Raw genomic sequence first — 16,125 nt, forward strand, 5'->3', positions numbered from 1 at the left:
ACAAGTACACAAATCACTAAAAGTAGCGACGCAGGTTGATAAGGTCATAAAAAAGCAAACCAAGCACGAGGGTTTATTTATAGAGGGATAGAATTGAAAAGTAGAGAAGTAATGCTAAACTTGTATCGAACCTTCGTTGGAGCATGCTTGTGTATAATTCTGGTCAGCATATTATAAAAAGGTTTATAGAGGCATAGAGAGGGTGCAACAAAGATTTACAAGGATGATACCATAAATGTGAGGTTATATTTATCAGTAAAGGATGAACAGGCTGAGTTTCTTTTTTCTTGAAAGGTGATAGCTGACGGGGGGGTGACCGAATAGAGGTATTTTTAAATTATGAAAGGTTTTGATAGAGTAGATACAGAGAGAATGTTCCCACTTGTGGCAAAGGGCATAACTAGAGGCCATCAATATAAGATAGCCACCAAGAAATCCAATAGAGAATTTAGAAGTAACTTCATTACCCAAAGAATGGTGAAAATGTGGAACTCGCTACCACAGGGAGTGGTTTAAGCAAATAATATAGATGCATTTCAGGGGAGGCTAGACAAGACCATGAGGGAGAAGGGAATAGAGGATTATGCTGATAGTGTCAGATATCGAAGGATGGGAGGAGGTTCGAGTGGAGCATAAATGCCGGCATGGATTGGTTGGGCTGAAGGGCCTGTTTCTGTGCCGTATATTCTATGTAATTAGTTACCCATCATATTGGGAGAACGGAGCCCAGCTCCTTGACTCAGCCGAGGTTCTACCCGGGTCATGAGGGTGTAATCACTGACGGCTTGTGGTAGAGCAGGTGTCGTAGGATTGATGTCTAGCTAAGACTGTGATGCTTGGTTAAATTCGGATGGACTTTGGACAAATAAAGTTTTACACCCAACTGAAGTGTCTTTGTAAGTTTGTTGAATCAACTGACATGACACCTGGTGAGTGCGATAATGTCAAATCAGTCAGTTTTAAGAATAAAATTGTGCAGTGTTAAATTTATCCATTATAATAAACATTAAATTTAAGAAGTCTTTTTTTAAAGTTTGTTCATTTTATTTCAGGTTCGCTGTTTCCCCATATGGGAGCCCCAATCGTTGTTTTGTTGTAACATTTTTCTAAAAAGTAAACATTTATAGAGCTTATCCACTTCTTTGTTCGTGTTAAGAATTCTGTGTTTTGATTGGCTGTTTCGGCAGCTTGTTGACATCACAGCAACTCGCGCTCGGGGATTCCCACTGCACTCTGTTGATTTGAATAACACGTCGGAAAACACGAACATCTCGACACAGAGATTGCCACATCTTTGTGGGAAGCTTACTTTGGGACCAGGGGTGAAAGTATTTGCTTCACTGCTGACCACAAATTACGGGCCATTATTAAACAGTTTTTGCAAAGTGACAGAGGCTGTCTCTGATACTGCAGGAAATGTGTATTTGAATAACTTATCAGGTGATGCTGATGTCCCTCTGGCCCTTTGAAAGGCCGCTCACTGTGGCTCCTCTCCCAGATTCCAGCCCCAGCTCTGTGTTCGCTGTGGCCCCTCTCCCAGATACCAGCCCCAGCTCTGTGCTCACTGTGGCCTCTCCTAGATTCCAATCCCAGCTCTGTGCTCACTGTGGCCCCCTCTCCCAGATTCCAGCCCCAGCTCTGTGCTCACTGTGGCCCCTCTCCCAGATACCAGCCCCAGCTCTGTGCTCACTGTGGCCCCTCTCCCAGATTCCAGCCCCAGCTCTGTGCTCACTGTGGCCCCTCTCCCAGATACCAGCTCTGTGCTCACTGTGGCCCCTCTCCCAGATACCAGCTCTGTGCTCACTGTGGCCCCTCTCCCAAATTCCAGTCCCAGCTCTCTGCTCACTGTGGCCCCTCTCCCAGATTCCAGCCCCAGCTCTGTGCTCACTGTGGCCCCTCACCCAGATTCCAGTCCCAGCTCTGGGCTCACTCAGCTGCTCTCACCTGGGGACAGCGCGTCACAAATCGGCCCCCGCACACCTGAGCTGGGCACCAGGCCCCGCCCCCTTGCTGCGCCGCCATTGGTTGGAGGACCCGCCGCCAGCTCGCTCCGCCCATCTCTGCCGGGGCTCTTCCTATTGGTCCGAGCTCCCGTCAGTCAGGCCGAGCACACGTGGTGCTGGGCGGGCAGTTTGAGGCGGTTTGTTCTGGAACTTTCCTTCAGCAGGATGATGTGATTGACGGATGGGACAAGGATCCCGCAGCCTCTGCTGTTCAGACCTGAATCATTGGGCCGGTTAGCAACTTATTGAGGGCCCGCGGCCGGGGGTTGAAAAGCTGCTGCGGTCCCGGGGCAACATCTTGTGGCGCCGCCCAGGTCCGTCAGTCTGGTCATTGGCAGCAACACCCGGGCTCGGCCCCGCCCACAACCAGGCTCAGCCCCGCCTCTCGCACACTCCGATTGGTTGGAGGACCAACTGCCCGCTCGATCCTCCAGCCCCGCCCCCGCTCTTTCTATTGGTCCGGAGCTGCTGTCAATCACCCGGGCAATGTGAGCTGAGCATGCGCGGTGGGGCGGCTGTGTCTGAGGCAGCAGGTGAGAGATGGGCGGAGGGAGGGAACGGGTTAATAAACCCCGGGGGGCCGGCCGCGGACTTCACACACACCGAGTGCGTGCACAGGCCCCGCCCGTCCAAGAGACAACATTCCGCATTATCCGCTTCACACACACCCGCTGTGGGCCTCAGGCCCCGAACAACAACCTGCGGCTCCGGCTCAGGGAGGTTGGTTGCTAGGCACTGCAGTGATGTCATAAAGCAGGGCCATTCAGCCCAGCGGGTCCTCTCCTTGTCCCTTTAAAGGTGGAGAGCTGGGACATCCTGTCTCAACACACATCCCCCCTGTTCATACTGAGAATCCCCGGGGAAGGGCCAGGGCCCAGAGTGTGTAACACAACTAAGGGGGAAAGAGGAGGCGAGACGGTGCAGTGTGGGAAATGAGGGAGGAGTCTGCTCATTCCCAGGGGCAGATCGGACAAAGTGCTTTGAGTGGTGTGTCCAGCAATGAAAGTGAAACCAAACCAGAGGGAACAAATAAAAATGCAATCCAAGGGAAGCGGGAAGAAACCACAACCAGCCCAAAAGTGGGACTAATCGCCCCAAGGTCACTCAAGACAGTTAGCAACTGCTCCTAGTGACTGTGTGGCTGCAGGACTCGGCTTCACTCCAGTGTTTAATGGCACAGAGTGCTGGCCTCACACCCAGGGGGTCAATGCATTAGAATTCCAGGGGCAGTGAGAACATGCTTGGAAATATCCCAGAGAACATAAGAAATAGGAGCAGGAGTAGGCCATTTGGCCCATTGAGCCTGCTCCGCCATTCAATAAGATCATGGCTGATGGGATCCTGGCCTCAACTCCACTTCACTGCCCGCTCCCCAAAGCCCTTGACTCCGTTCTCCTTCAAAAATCTGTATCATCACTTAAATATGTTCAAAGACCCATCCTACACAGCTCTCTGGGGTAGAGAATTCCAAAGATTCACCACCCTCAGAGAAGAAATTCCTCCTAATTTCTGTTTTAAATGGGCAACCCCTTATTCTGAAACTATGGCCCCTCGGTTCCCCCATGAGGGGAAACATCCTCTCTCATCTACCCTGTCAGGAGCAGTGAAAGCTCAATGGGCCCCAGCATATGCTCATCGCAAAACCCCGGGAAAGGAAAAAGTCAGCTCTGAAGCCAGTTTGCTGCTCCTTCTGCCCAGCACTGCCTGCACCCCCAGCACACGGAGGGGGAATTTTAGCCTCAGTATTACAGGTTTCATTTACAGGCTGGTGAGAGGAATAGTTCATACTGACACCGAGCTGTGTGTTTGGTTCAGTCTGTATATGACTGATGGGCTCTTTTAAATTTGAGTGGTCATGTATTCGAATTCCCCGTAACTCTAATGGTGGATATAAAAGAGAGATGTGTTCAAATCAAAGAGTCTCCTTGGAGATTCTCAGAGAAGGAACAGGTCAGCTTGAAACGCTGAAAAAGAGAACATTTTTTATAAGTTTTCAATCAGCAGTTTTTGACCGATATTGACTCCCACAGGGACAGAGAATTCTACAATAAGGAACTGGTCACGATTTGAAAGGTATTAAAGGATTCGAGGGGCTCTTACATTTGGGCTCTTTATTTTGTTCACTCGAGGAGTTAGACAACAGACTTCCTGCTGTCAATAAGGAGTTGGATTATTGGGCCGTGATGTATTTACTTGTTCATATTTTGTTAAATACATTTGCTGAGTGGATTTAAATTCAAGACGAGGTTTGCAGGCATGCTGCTCTATTCACACAGCGATGGTGAGAGAGATGCTGTGAGGCACACGCTAAGTCCAGTAGCTGAACATGATTAACAAACTGTGTTTTGTGTTTAGTGATCCCGGGCATGTTACCGAGACCGTCCCTGGATACCAAGGCAAGGAGAGGCACTCTGGAAGGTAGGGGGAGCTGGGACTTGTCCCTGAGAGTAACGAACAGGTTTGAGAACTGAAATAATGTAGAGTTAGAATTGAAAAAAGGCCCAAAATAGAGCAGTCAGAAACAGGACATCAATTAGTCTCCTCTTATCTTGGAGACATTAAATATCGACACACTGTTTTATTTGAAATATCAAAATATTAAACAACAGCCCAGTTACAGGGGTCATTAACATCAGCAGAAACAAACCCCAACTGTCAGAATGAACATGGTTCAGCCAGGATGTGCTTAACATCAGCAATAACAGTAGACTCCCACCCCTGCAGTCACTTGTGAACATGCTGGTGTGTCAGCAGGATGGATGAATGAGTGAATCCCTTCCCACACTCTGAGCAGGTGAACGGCCTCTCCCCAGTGTGAATTTGCTGGTGAGTAAGAAGTCTGGATGACTGAGTGAATCGCTTCCCACACTCCAAACAGGTGAATAGGCTCTCCCTGGTGTGAACTTGCTGGTGTGTTAGAAGGTTAAATGAACTAGTGGATCCCTTCCCACACTCAGAGCAGATCAACAGTCTCTCCCCAGTGTGAACTTGCTGGTGTGTCAGCAGGTTGGATGACTGAGTGAATCCCTTCCCACACTCAGCAGGTGAATAGCCTCTCCCCAGTGTGAACTCGCTGGTGTGTCAGCAGGGTTGATGATGAAGGGAATCCCTTTCCACACATGGAGCAAGTGAATGGGCTCGCCCCAGTGTGAACTTGTTGGTGTGTCAGAAGGTTGGATGACTGAGTGAAATGCTTCCCACACATGGGGCAGGTGAATGGCCTCTCCCCGGTGTGACTGCATCGATGAGTTTCCAGCTCAGACGGGTAACTGAATCCCTTTCCACAGTCCCCACATTTCCACGGTTTCTCCATGGTGCAGGTGTCCTTGTGACTCTCCATGTTTGGATGATCAGTTGAAGCCTCGTCCACACACACAACACGTGTAATGGTTTCTCCGTGCTGTGAATGGTGCAATGTTTTTTCAGGTTGTGTAACTGGTTAAAGCTCCTTCCAGTCAGTGCACTGGAACACTCACGCGGATGTGTGTGTCTCAGTGCTTTTCCAGTCATGCCGATTTGTGAAATATTTTCTCAAAGACAGAACAAGCAAATAATTCTCCTGCCACATTCAAAGGCCTGAGGAATCAAGTAACTGTCAGATCTTGACGTGATGTTTGGTTTCTGTTTCCAGTCTGAAAATCTCCCCTTCTAATATCCTGTAAAAGGAGATTACAGAACTCATCACTAAGTATAGAACAGACAATTCTAGATTCTATGGAACATTCTTTCCTCTCTTGTTCCCCCAAAGCTGTAAATCCCCATCCGACTCTCTCCCTCCTCCCTGTGCTGAAAGCCAAACACATCGCACGTCTCAAGACAGTTTGTCCTCCGCTCCCAGTTTTCACCACCAACTCTGGCTGGGTGCAATTCTACACTCACTGGTTCCCCTCCCTCTCCCTTCCCTGAAGGCGCTGACTCTGGCTGGGTTCAGTTCTACACTCACTGGTTCCCCTCCCCTGAAGGTGCTGACTCTGGCTGGGTTCAGTTCTACACTCACTGGTTCTCCTCCCCTGAAGGTGCTGATTCTGGCTGGGTTCAGTTCTACACTCACTGGTTCCTCTCCCTCTCCTCCCCTGAAGGTGCTGACTCTGGCAGGTTTCAGTTCTACACTCACTGGTCACCTGAAATATAAAAGAAAATAATGGAAATACTCAGGCAACATCTGTAGAGATAGAAATAGAGTTAGCGTATCAGGTCACTTTCCTTTCATCAGTACTGGAAAATAGGAGCAGGGGTCGGCCCTCCGGCCCCTCGAGCCTGCTCCGCCATTCAATAAGATCATGGCTGATCATCAACCTCAATTCCACTTTCCCGCCCCATCTCCCTATCTCTTGATTCCCCGAGACTCCAAAAATCTATCTATCTCAGTCTTGAATATAAGTTTTAAATTAGTGCAGAGGCAGGGAAAGAGGGGAGGAAAGACAGGAGTGATTAAATGACAAAAGGGATGATGCAGCAAGGCAAAAGGAGATGGTGATGGGACAAGAAACAAAAGATGGGTCTGGAGGAGGTGTAAATGGAGATCATTACCAACAGCTGCTGTACTAAACAATGGGAGCGGTGGTTATGGTGAAATTGTGGAACTCAATGTTGAGTCCGGAAGGTGAAATTCTGTGCCTCGAGCGTTATTAGAACAGTGGAGGAGGCCGAGGAGAGAGAGGTCAGAGAGGGAGTGGTCGGGAGAATTTCAATAACAAGCGATCAGAAACTCAGAGTCACGCTTGCGACTGAACGAAGGTGTTCCGCGATGCGATCATCCAATCTGCATTTGGTCTCTCCAATGTAGAGGACACTGCATCGTGAGCAGCGAATACAGTATACTAAATTCAAAGTAGTACAATAAATCGTTGTTTCACCTGGAAGGAGTGTCTGTGGCCCTGGATGGTGGGAAGGGAGGAGGTGAAAGGGCAGGTGTTGTATTTCCTATTTTAATGTAGGAAATGTGGCAGTTAATTTGTGCACAGAAAGCTCCCACAAACAGCAATGAACAGATAACGTATTTTCGTGATGTTGATTGAGGGATATATATTGGCCAGGACGCCGAGGTAACTCCCCTGCTCTTCTTCGATATAGTTCCATGGGATCTTTTAAATCCACTCGAGTTACAGCCGGGTTCTCGGTTTAACGTCGCATCACAAGAGACGACATCTGACAGTGCAGTGCTCCCTCAGTGCTGCACTGGAGTGCCAGCCTGGACTTTTGTGCTCAAGTCTCTGGAGTGGGACTTGAGCAGTTCAGAGAACAGGGTGATCTAAATCTGGGCCCACCTGTTACAATTCTATGGGCTGTAAACCGTCTCCCTGGCAATTACCAGCACCTTCAGAAGAGATGCTGAGAAAGCCCCTGTGTGCAGAGTGAGAACAAAATCAATGAGTCAATGATTTTCTCTCCCGCCCACTCTTTGTTGTTTTACAAATATGGACAAAGAAGTTCCTTTGAACCATCCCAATTTATAACTATATTACATAAGATGTGAAATCAGTTATTTTCTGTAAAATTCTTTTTTGATCAGTTTTCATAAAAATCCTCCACATATATTGCATATGACAGGGGACAAGAGAGAGAGGGAAACCAGTCTCTATTTCTCCTTCATTTACAGACCCTCCCTGGTCTGTCACCAATTCTCCTTCATTTACGACGCTCCCTGACCAATCACCAATTCTCCTTCATTTACAGACCCTCTCTGACCATTCGCCATTTCTCCCTCACTGACAGACACTCCCTGACCAATCACCAATTCTCCTTCATTTACAGACCCTCCCTGACCAATCACCAATTCTCCTTCATTTACAGACCCTCCCTGGCCTGTCACCATTTCTCCTTCATTTACAGGCACCCCCTGACCACTCCATGTTTCTGCTTCATTTGCAGACGCTCCCTGACGAGTCGCCGCTTTGTGGATCTTTCAACAGAAGAAACCCTGTTGGGTGGGGCAAACATTGCAATGTTTGGTAGTGAAATGGATTAGTTCAGGACAGACAGCAGGGATTATTTGAGGAAATAACAGTGCAGTGAGAAAGGAAATGCAGTGGATGTTGTGTAGATGGATTGTCAAAAGGTGTTTGATAAGGTGCCGGACAGGAGGCTTGTTGATCAAATTAAGGCTCATGTTATTAAAGGGAGTGGGGCAGCGTGGAGAGGAAGTTGGGTATAGGACAGAAAACAGAGAATAGTGGTTAATGGATGCTCTTCAGATCCGAGAAATGTAAACAGTGGTGTCCCCAGGGTCAGTGTTGGGACCATTGCTCTGCTCAATATAGAGAAATGATTTGGGCTTGGGTATATTGGGCACACGATCAAAATCTCCAGAGGAGACCAAAAAAGGGCCCATGGCCAACTGAAAGGACTGTACATAGTTTCAGTGTGAATACACAGGTTAGTAAATGGGGCAGGTAGATGTCAGCTGAAATGTAACAGAGAGAAATGTGAGGTGATACATTTTGGGACAAGGAAATTTTAAGAAAAGTACATTAAATGGTAAAAATGTAAAAGCAGTAGAGAAGCAGAATAGGAAAGAGGTGTTAGATTCTAGCTAATGCCTTGTCCTGTTAATTAGCAAGTCCAGTGTCAGAAACTATTACCTTAGCAAATAAATGTAAGATGAGCAGATTCTCTGTCCTCCACCGTAACTTATATTGACCCATCAATCAGAGTAAACATGCAAGTCCCGCGTGCCCACAGTAACTGACACAAGGTCAGCCCGCTGGATGGAACCTCGGGCGCCCTGAGCTTGATCTCCGGTGTCTCCAGTCCTGACTGTCCCCTTACATCAGTCTCCCCTCACTTTTATACACTGCAGTGATCCACCTCTGGCACCTGACTCTTCTGTGTCTTCTCTGCTGGGTTTGGGCAGGAAGCTGGGAAAAGACAGCTGGAACTTCTCTAATCTGTGATTTACAAGGACACTTTCCCTGGTTCCCAGCAGTTACTTTTCTTCAGTAATTTTCTCATTATCTCTAAACTACCCTGCCTGCTGATAGTTGTTATTTCTTATAGTTTCACAATTATAGGGATAAACATCACACATTATAAATCTAATCTATTGTGACATTCACTCTGGTTTCAGCTTGCATTGTGGTTACTGACAGACAAACCCTGTTCATTCCCCTGATCTGATTACAGATTCCAACAGTGGATTCAGTGAATGGAATGTCTTATCAGTGTTGCCATGGCAACCTGTCTGCACCGAATCGATTGTCGAGTTTCTAACTCAGACTAAACTTCTCTTTCACGCTATACACATTATATCAGCCAGTTTATGTCATAGAATCCATAGAAATTTACAGCACGGAGGGAGGCCATTTCGGCCCATCGTGTCCATACCGGCCGACTAAGAGCTATCCAGCCTAATCCCATCTTCCAGCTCCAGGTCCGTAGCCCTGCAGGTTACGGCACTTCAAGTGCACATCCAAGTATTTTTAAATGTGGTGAGGGTTTGTGCCTCTACCACCTTTTCAGGCAGTGAGTTCCAGACTCCCACCACCCTTTGGGTAAATACATTTCCCCTCATGTCTCCTCTATACCTCCATCCAATTACTTTAAATCTAGACCCTCTAGTTGTTGACCCCTCTGCCAAGGGAAACAGGTCTTTCCTATCTACTCTATCCAGGCCCCTCATAATCTTATACACTTCAATCAGGTCTCCCCTCAGCCTCCTCTGTTCTGAAGAAAACAGACCTAGACTATCCAATCTTTCCTCATAGCCAAAGTTCTACAGACCAGGCAACATTCTTGTAAATCTCCTCTACACCCTTTCCAGTGCAATCACATCTTTCCTGTAATATGGTGACCAGAACTGCACACAGTACTCCAGCTGCGGCCTAACCAGTGTTTTATGCAGTTCAAGCATAATGTCCTTGGCTCTTATATTCCATGTCTCGACTAATAAAGGCAAGTATTCCACATGCCTTCTTAATCAACCTTATCTACCTGGCCTGCTACCTTCAGGGATCTGTGAACCTACACTCCAAGGTCCATTTGTGCCTCTACACCTTTCAATGCCGTACCAGTTAATGTGTATTCCTTTGTCTTATTAGACCTCCCCAAATGCATTACCTCACACTTCTCCGGATTGAATTCCATTTGTCACTGTTCTTCAGCTTTCTTCATTATCAACTACACAGCCTATTTTAGTGTCATCTGCAAACTTCTTAATCATACCCCCAACATTTAGGTGCAAGTCATTGATACATACCATAAAAAGCAAGGGACCCTGCACTGAGCCCTGCAGAACCCCACTGGATACAGACTTCCAGTCACAAAACACCCATCAACCATTACCCTTTGCTTCCTTCCTCTGAGCCAATTTTGGATCCAACTTGCCCCTTTACCTTGGATCCCATGGGCTTTTACTTTCATAACCAATCTGCCATGTGGGACCTTATCAAAAGATTTGCTAAGATTAATTTGCACTACAATATACGCACTGATCTTATCGACCCTCCTGTTTACCTCCTTGAAAAATTCAATCAAGTTAATCAGGCATGACCTTCCCTTAATAAATCCATGCTGACTGTCCTTGATTAATCCATGTCTTTCCAAATGAAGATTTATTCTTTCCGTCAGGATTTTTTGCAATACTTTTCCCACCACTGAGGTTAGCATACTGGCCTGTAATAACTCGGTCTATCCCTTTCTCCCTTTTTAAGCAAAGGTCTTGGTCGGCAGGTGCAGACACGATGGGCCGAAATGGCCTCCTTCCATACTGTACATTTTTTTGATTCTATGAAAAAGTCCCGTTCATTCCTACTCTGTTTTCTGTCCATTAACCAATCATCAATCCATGCTAATATATTACCCTTAATCCCATGAGATGTATTTTAGCCATGTTATGTTAATATCTCTAAAACCTAGAAGGGCTTCAGATACACAAACCTTTAAAAGTGGGAGGACAAGTTGATGAAGTGGTTAAAAAGCACATGTGATCCTAAGTTTTATAAATAGGGGTGTGGAGTACAAAAGGGCAGAGGTCATGTAAACCTGTACTAATCATTGGTTCGACTTCAGTTCGAATATTGTGTCAGGTTTTGGGGATCTTACACCAGGAAGGATGTCGAGGCCATGGAGAGGGTGCAGAGAGATTCACTGAGACGATACCAGGGACAAGAGCCTTTAGTTATCAGGGGAGATTGGAGAAACTGGGGCTCTTTTCATTAGAACAAAGGAGAATTGGAGATCTGAGGGAGGTGGTCAGAATGTGATCAGGTAAATGAGGAAAAACTATTTCCACCAGTCGGTGAGTCAGTAACTCGAGGACATCAAATTCAAATCATCACCAAAAGGCTCAGACCCAGGGAGGAACTATCGAGCACACTGCACAACAATGTTCGGGACACTCACTGTCCCTCTGCATCTGTGTCCAGGTGATGGGTTTCTCTTATCTTTGGGTTAAATGATGTTCTCATCGAGGTGATGGATGTCAGTGCTGGGGAATGGGATATTCTGAGATCATATTGTCTGCCTGAAGCACTCTGCAGTCAGCTACAGCATGGGTTAGATACAGAGTAAAGCTCCCTCTACACTGTCCCATCAGCCACTCCCAGGGCAGGTACAGCACGGGTTAGATACAGAGTAAAGCTCCTTCTACACTGTCCCATCAAACACTGCCAGTCCACAATGAGCAGGGCTCAGTGAGGTTGGTTGCGAGGCACTGCAGTGATGTCATAAAGCAGGCCATTCAGCCCAGCTGGTCCTCTCCGTGTCCCTTTAAAGGTGGAGAGCTGGGACATCCTGTCTCAACACACATTCCCCCTCTTCATACTGAGAATCCCTGGGGAAGGCCCAAGGTCCAGAGTGTGGAACACATCCAGGGGGAAAGAGAGAGAAGGTGTGGTAAATCAAGGAGTAGGGACTGAGGGACACCAAGCTGAAGTTTTAGAGGAAGAGTGAGTTCAGTAGTTTAAGATCCAGGGAGAGAACAAGGCATATTGCACAAATTGCTACTATTTTACCCTTCTCTTCCTCTCCACCCCTGATGGTGCTGACTCTGGCTGGGTTCAGTACTACACTCACTGGTTCCTCTCCCTCTCCACCCTTAAAAGGTGCTGACTCTGGCTGGGTTCCATTCTGCATTCACCAATACATGACCCATGTGCCCAATTTCCCTGTATGAACCTCGACAGCGAGTGTCAACAGGCTATTCCACTGTCCTCACCTGAGGCCTCACACGTGTATTTTCCAGCAGGGTCACTGGACCCTCCTCCCAATGGCTCAGTGGGTAAAGGTAACGCCCAGTGTGACTGAATCATAGGAACAGGAGGGACCCAGGTTTAATCCTGTCTGCATATCCTCTCCTTCTAATCCCCTGTAAAAGCTGTTTACAAATATCATCAGGAACATAGGAACAGGAAAAGACCATTCGGCCCCTTGAGCCTGTTCCGCCATTCAATTAAATCATGGCTGATCAGTATTTTAGCTCCGTCTACCTGCCTTGGTTCCATCGCCCTTAATACCTTTGCCGAAGAAGAATCTATCAACCTCAGTTTTGTAATTTTCAATTATCCCCCATCCTCAGTTTTATTGGGAACAGAGTTCTTGATTTCCACTACCCTTGAAGAACATATGAGGATAAGAAATCGGAGGAGTGGGCCATGCGGTCCCTCGAGCCTGCTCCGCCATTCAATAAGATCATGGCTGATCTTCTCCCTCAACTCCACTTTCCCTCACTATCCCCGTATCCCTTGATTCCTTTCGTGCCCAAAAATCTATCGATCTCAGCCCTGAATATACTCAATGACTGAGCATCCACAGTCCTCTGGAGTAGAGAATTCCAAAGATTCACATCCCTGAGTGAAGACATTTCTCATCTCAGTCCTAAATAGCCGACCCCTTATCCCAAGACTGTGACCCCTATTTCTAGACTCTCGAGCCAAGAGAAACAGCCTCTCAGCATTTGTGTGAGGAAGTGCTTCCTGACATCACCCCTGAATGGCCTAGCTCTGACTTGAAGGTTATTTCCCCTTGTTGTGGACTCCCTCACCACTCCTTGAGTGGTCTGCACAGTGCGGTCTTAAACGGAGTGTACTTAAACAGAATGGTTTATTTGGGAACTTGGAAAGAGTGGGAATTGGGAGAAGAGGGGGAAGGAGTTGCAGCTTTTTGCCACACTGTTTGTAATGCTTTGTGTTACAGGTAGATATTTAATGTCATTATCCATTACTCAATGCAGATCAAGTAAGAAGTCAAAGAACTAAACTGTAAAATAAGTTACTTAAATACAAATGTAATAACATTTAATTAAATAGAACATGGTGATATAGGGCTGGCAGTGCAGGTGGTGTGTCACAAATGCAGCATGTGGGAGTTTGTGGGGAGCATTGTGATCCCGGACAAACACCTTTGCAGTAAGTGCATGCATGCTGAGGAGCTTCAGCTCAGAGTTGTTGAGCTGGAGTCTGAGGTGCAGACATTGTGGGGCATCAGGGAGGGGGGAGTTATCTGGACACTTTGAAAGGGAATGTAGTTGTGTTGGGGGACAGTATAGTCAGAGAGATAGATACTGTTCTCTGCAGACGCGACCGGAAGTTTCGAAGGTTGTGTTGCCTGCCCGGTGCCAGGGCTAAAGAATCTCCTCACAGCTGGAGAAGAACTTGGAGTGAGAAGGGGGGGATCCAGTTGTCGTGGTCCATGTAGGAACCAACAACATAGGTAGAACTAGAAATGAGGTTCTGCTGAAGGAGTCGGGGTCCAAATTAAAAAGCAGAACCTCAAAGGTAATAATCTCTGGATTGTTACGTGAGCCACGCGGCAATTGGTACAGGGATAAGCAGATTGGAAAGTTAAAAGTGTGACTCAAAGAGTGGTGTGGGAGGCAAGGGTTTTGCTTCATGGACACTGGCACCAGTACTAGGGAAAGACGGAGCTGTTCCATTGGGACAGGCCCTACTTAAAACGGGCTAGAGGCTAGAACCAGGGTCAAAGTCCGAGGTCCCATGGAGGGACAAAGCCGGTGTCAGCAGGATGGGGCCGACACGGAGCATCGACGAACCGCTGTCCAAATTCAGAGACAGGTGGAGCAGGCGAGTGAAGTCCAGAGGCTATTTGAGGGGCAGAGAGTTCGAGGAGGGAGGTTGTTGCCATAGGAATCAGAGTCGGTGGCGGGAAAGGAAGCTGATGGCGAAACATTTGCAAGTTGGAGGTCACCGTAGGTCAATAAGAATATAAGAATTAGGAACAGGAGTAGGCCATCTAGACCCTTGAGCCTGCTCCGCCATTCAATAAGATAATGGCTGATCTGGCTGTGGACTCAGCTCCACTTACCCGCCCTCTCCCCATAACCCTCAATTCCCTTATTGGTTAAAAATCTATCTATCTGTGACTTGAAAACATTCAATGAGCTAGCCTCGACTGCTTCCTTGGGCAGAGAATTCCAGATTCACAACCCTCTGGGAAATTCCTTCTCAACTCGGTTTTAAATTGGCTCCCCCGTATTTTAAGGCTGTGCCCCCTAGTTCTCGTCTCCCCTACCAGTGGAAACAACCTCTCTGCCTCTATCTTGTCTATCCCCTTCATTATTTTAAACGTTTCTATAAGATCACCCCTCATCCTTCTGAACTCCAAGGAGTAAAGACCCAGTCTACTCAATCTATCATCATAAGGTAACCCCCTCATCTCCGGAATCAGCCTAGTGAATCGTCTCTATACCCCCTCCAAAGCTAGTATATCCTTCTTTAAGTAAGATGACCAAAACTGCACGCAGTACTCCAGGTGCGGCCTCACCAATACCCTGTATAGTTGCAGCAGGACCTCCCTGCTTTTGTACTCCATTCCTCTCACAATGAAGGCTAACATTCTATTCACCTTCCTGATTACCTGCTGCACCTGCAAACTAACTTTTTGGGATTCATGCACAAGGAGTCAGCGCCCAGCTCGCGACTTTCCGTCTTCAGACCCTGCAGAGATACCTTTACGTCGAGCCCCCTCCTAGGTGGTGTGCTCTGGCGAGGTATTTCTTCCGCCAGCAGCTCGACCTCAATTATGACACGCAGCTCCTGTTTGTGAACTTGGGGGGTGCCAGGACCGCCCTCCGGGAGCTGCCTGTCTTTTACAGGGAACTCATCAGGGTCTGGAACAAAGTCTCCACCAAGCGCAGCTCTCCACCGGCTGGAGTGGCGGCCGTCCTGCAGGAGCCGCTGCTCGGGAATCCGTACCTCCACGGCCGAGGTTTTATGTGGCGGTCGGAAGAGAGGGCTGTGGCTGGTGAGATGACCAGGGTCAGGGACCTGCTCGATGGCGGAGGAGCGGGCTGGATGGCGCCAGTCACGCTGGCGCGGCGCCTAAATTCTGCCAACGTCCGCCGCGCGGCCGATGCCATCGAGTCGCTAAAAACAGCTCTGGGCCCTGACTCCGTTAGGTGTATCGAGGAGGCTCAAGCACGTGGGGAGATCCCGTCCGAACTGACCCCCGTCCGGACGGAATTCCTCATCGGCGCCAAACCCCGGAACCTCCCTCGGGGGCCGGCGCCTCACAACTTGAGCCGCCTCGGGGAAATCCCCTCCGTGCCTTTCAGTTCCGCGCGGAGGGGTTTCCTGTACGGGCTGCTCCTGCACACCCTCAACTTTGCCATCCTCGCCGGCCGTCCGGACACGCCATGGCGTACCATCTTGCCGTCCGGAGGAGGCGGGGGTCCCCGATGGAGGGCACTCTACGCAGGGGTCCTCCCACTATTCATCGGGGACTTGGCCTGGAGGGTGGTGCACGGAGCAGTGCCGTGCAATAAATTTTTAAGCCGGTTCACGGACTCCCAGGCCGCCTGCAATTTCTGCGGTCTGGAGGAGTCCGTGTTCCATGTTTTTATTGAGTGCACGAGGTTGCAGCCCCTGTTCCACTATTTGAAGGGGCTGCTCCTGAAATTCTGGCTGCACTTCAGTCCCACTCTCCTGATCTTTGGGCACCCTGTGCGGAGGGGAGCGGGTAGGTCCGAAGGCCTCCTCGTAGGACTGCTCCTGGGCACGGCCAAGGGTGCCATCAGCCGGTCCAGGCAGCGGGCGGTCGAGGGGGTCGTTCAACCTGACTGCCTGCCTCTCTTCCGCTCTTACATCCGGTCCAGGGTGTCCTTGGAGATGGAGCACGCGGTGTCCACCGGTACGCTCGCGGCCTTCCGCGAGAGGTGGGCACCGGAGGG

The 16,125-nt window shown here is 48.5% G+C and overlaps 2 protein-coding genes across 2 annotated transcripts in view; one reads left to right on the plus strand and one right to left on the minus strand.

Moving 5' to 3' along the window:
* The window catches only part of LOC139274097 (zinc finger protein 585A-like), a 144,827-nt gene that overhangs the window by 10,480 nt on the left and 118,222 nt on the right, over positions 1–16,125 (plus strand). The window lies entirely within an intron of this gene.
* The window catches only part of LOC139273495 (zinc finger protein 530-like), a 167,308-nt gene continuing 155,741 nt past the window's right edge, over positions 4,559–16,125 (minus strand). The window contains exon 4 of the mRNA XM_070890394.1: positions 4,559–5,239. Within this exon, the coding sequence (XP_070746495.1) occupies positions 5,041–5,239 (199 nt within the window). The 3' untranslated portion in view covers positions 4,559–5,040. The remainder of the gene's footprint in view (positions 5,240–16,125) is intronic.

The sequence above is a fragment of the Pristiophorus japonicus genome, chromosome 9 (genome assembly GCF_044704955.1).
Source record: "Pristiophorus japonicus isolate sPriJap1 chromosome 9, sPriJap1.hap1, whole genome shotgun sequence".
NCBI lineage: Eukaryota > Metazoa > Chordata > Chondrichthyes > Pristiophoridae > Pristiophorus > Pristiophorus japonicus.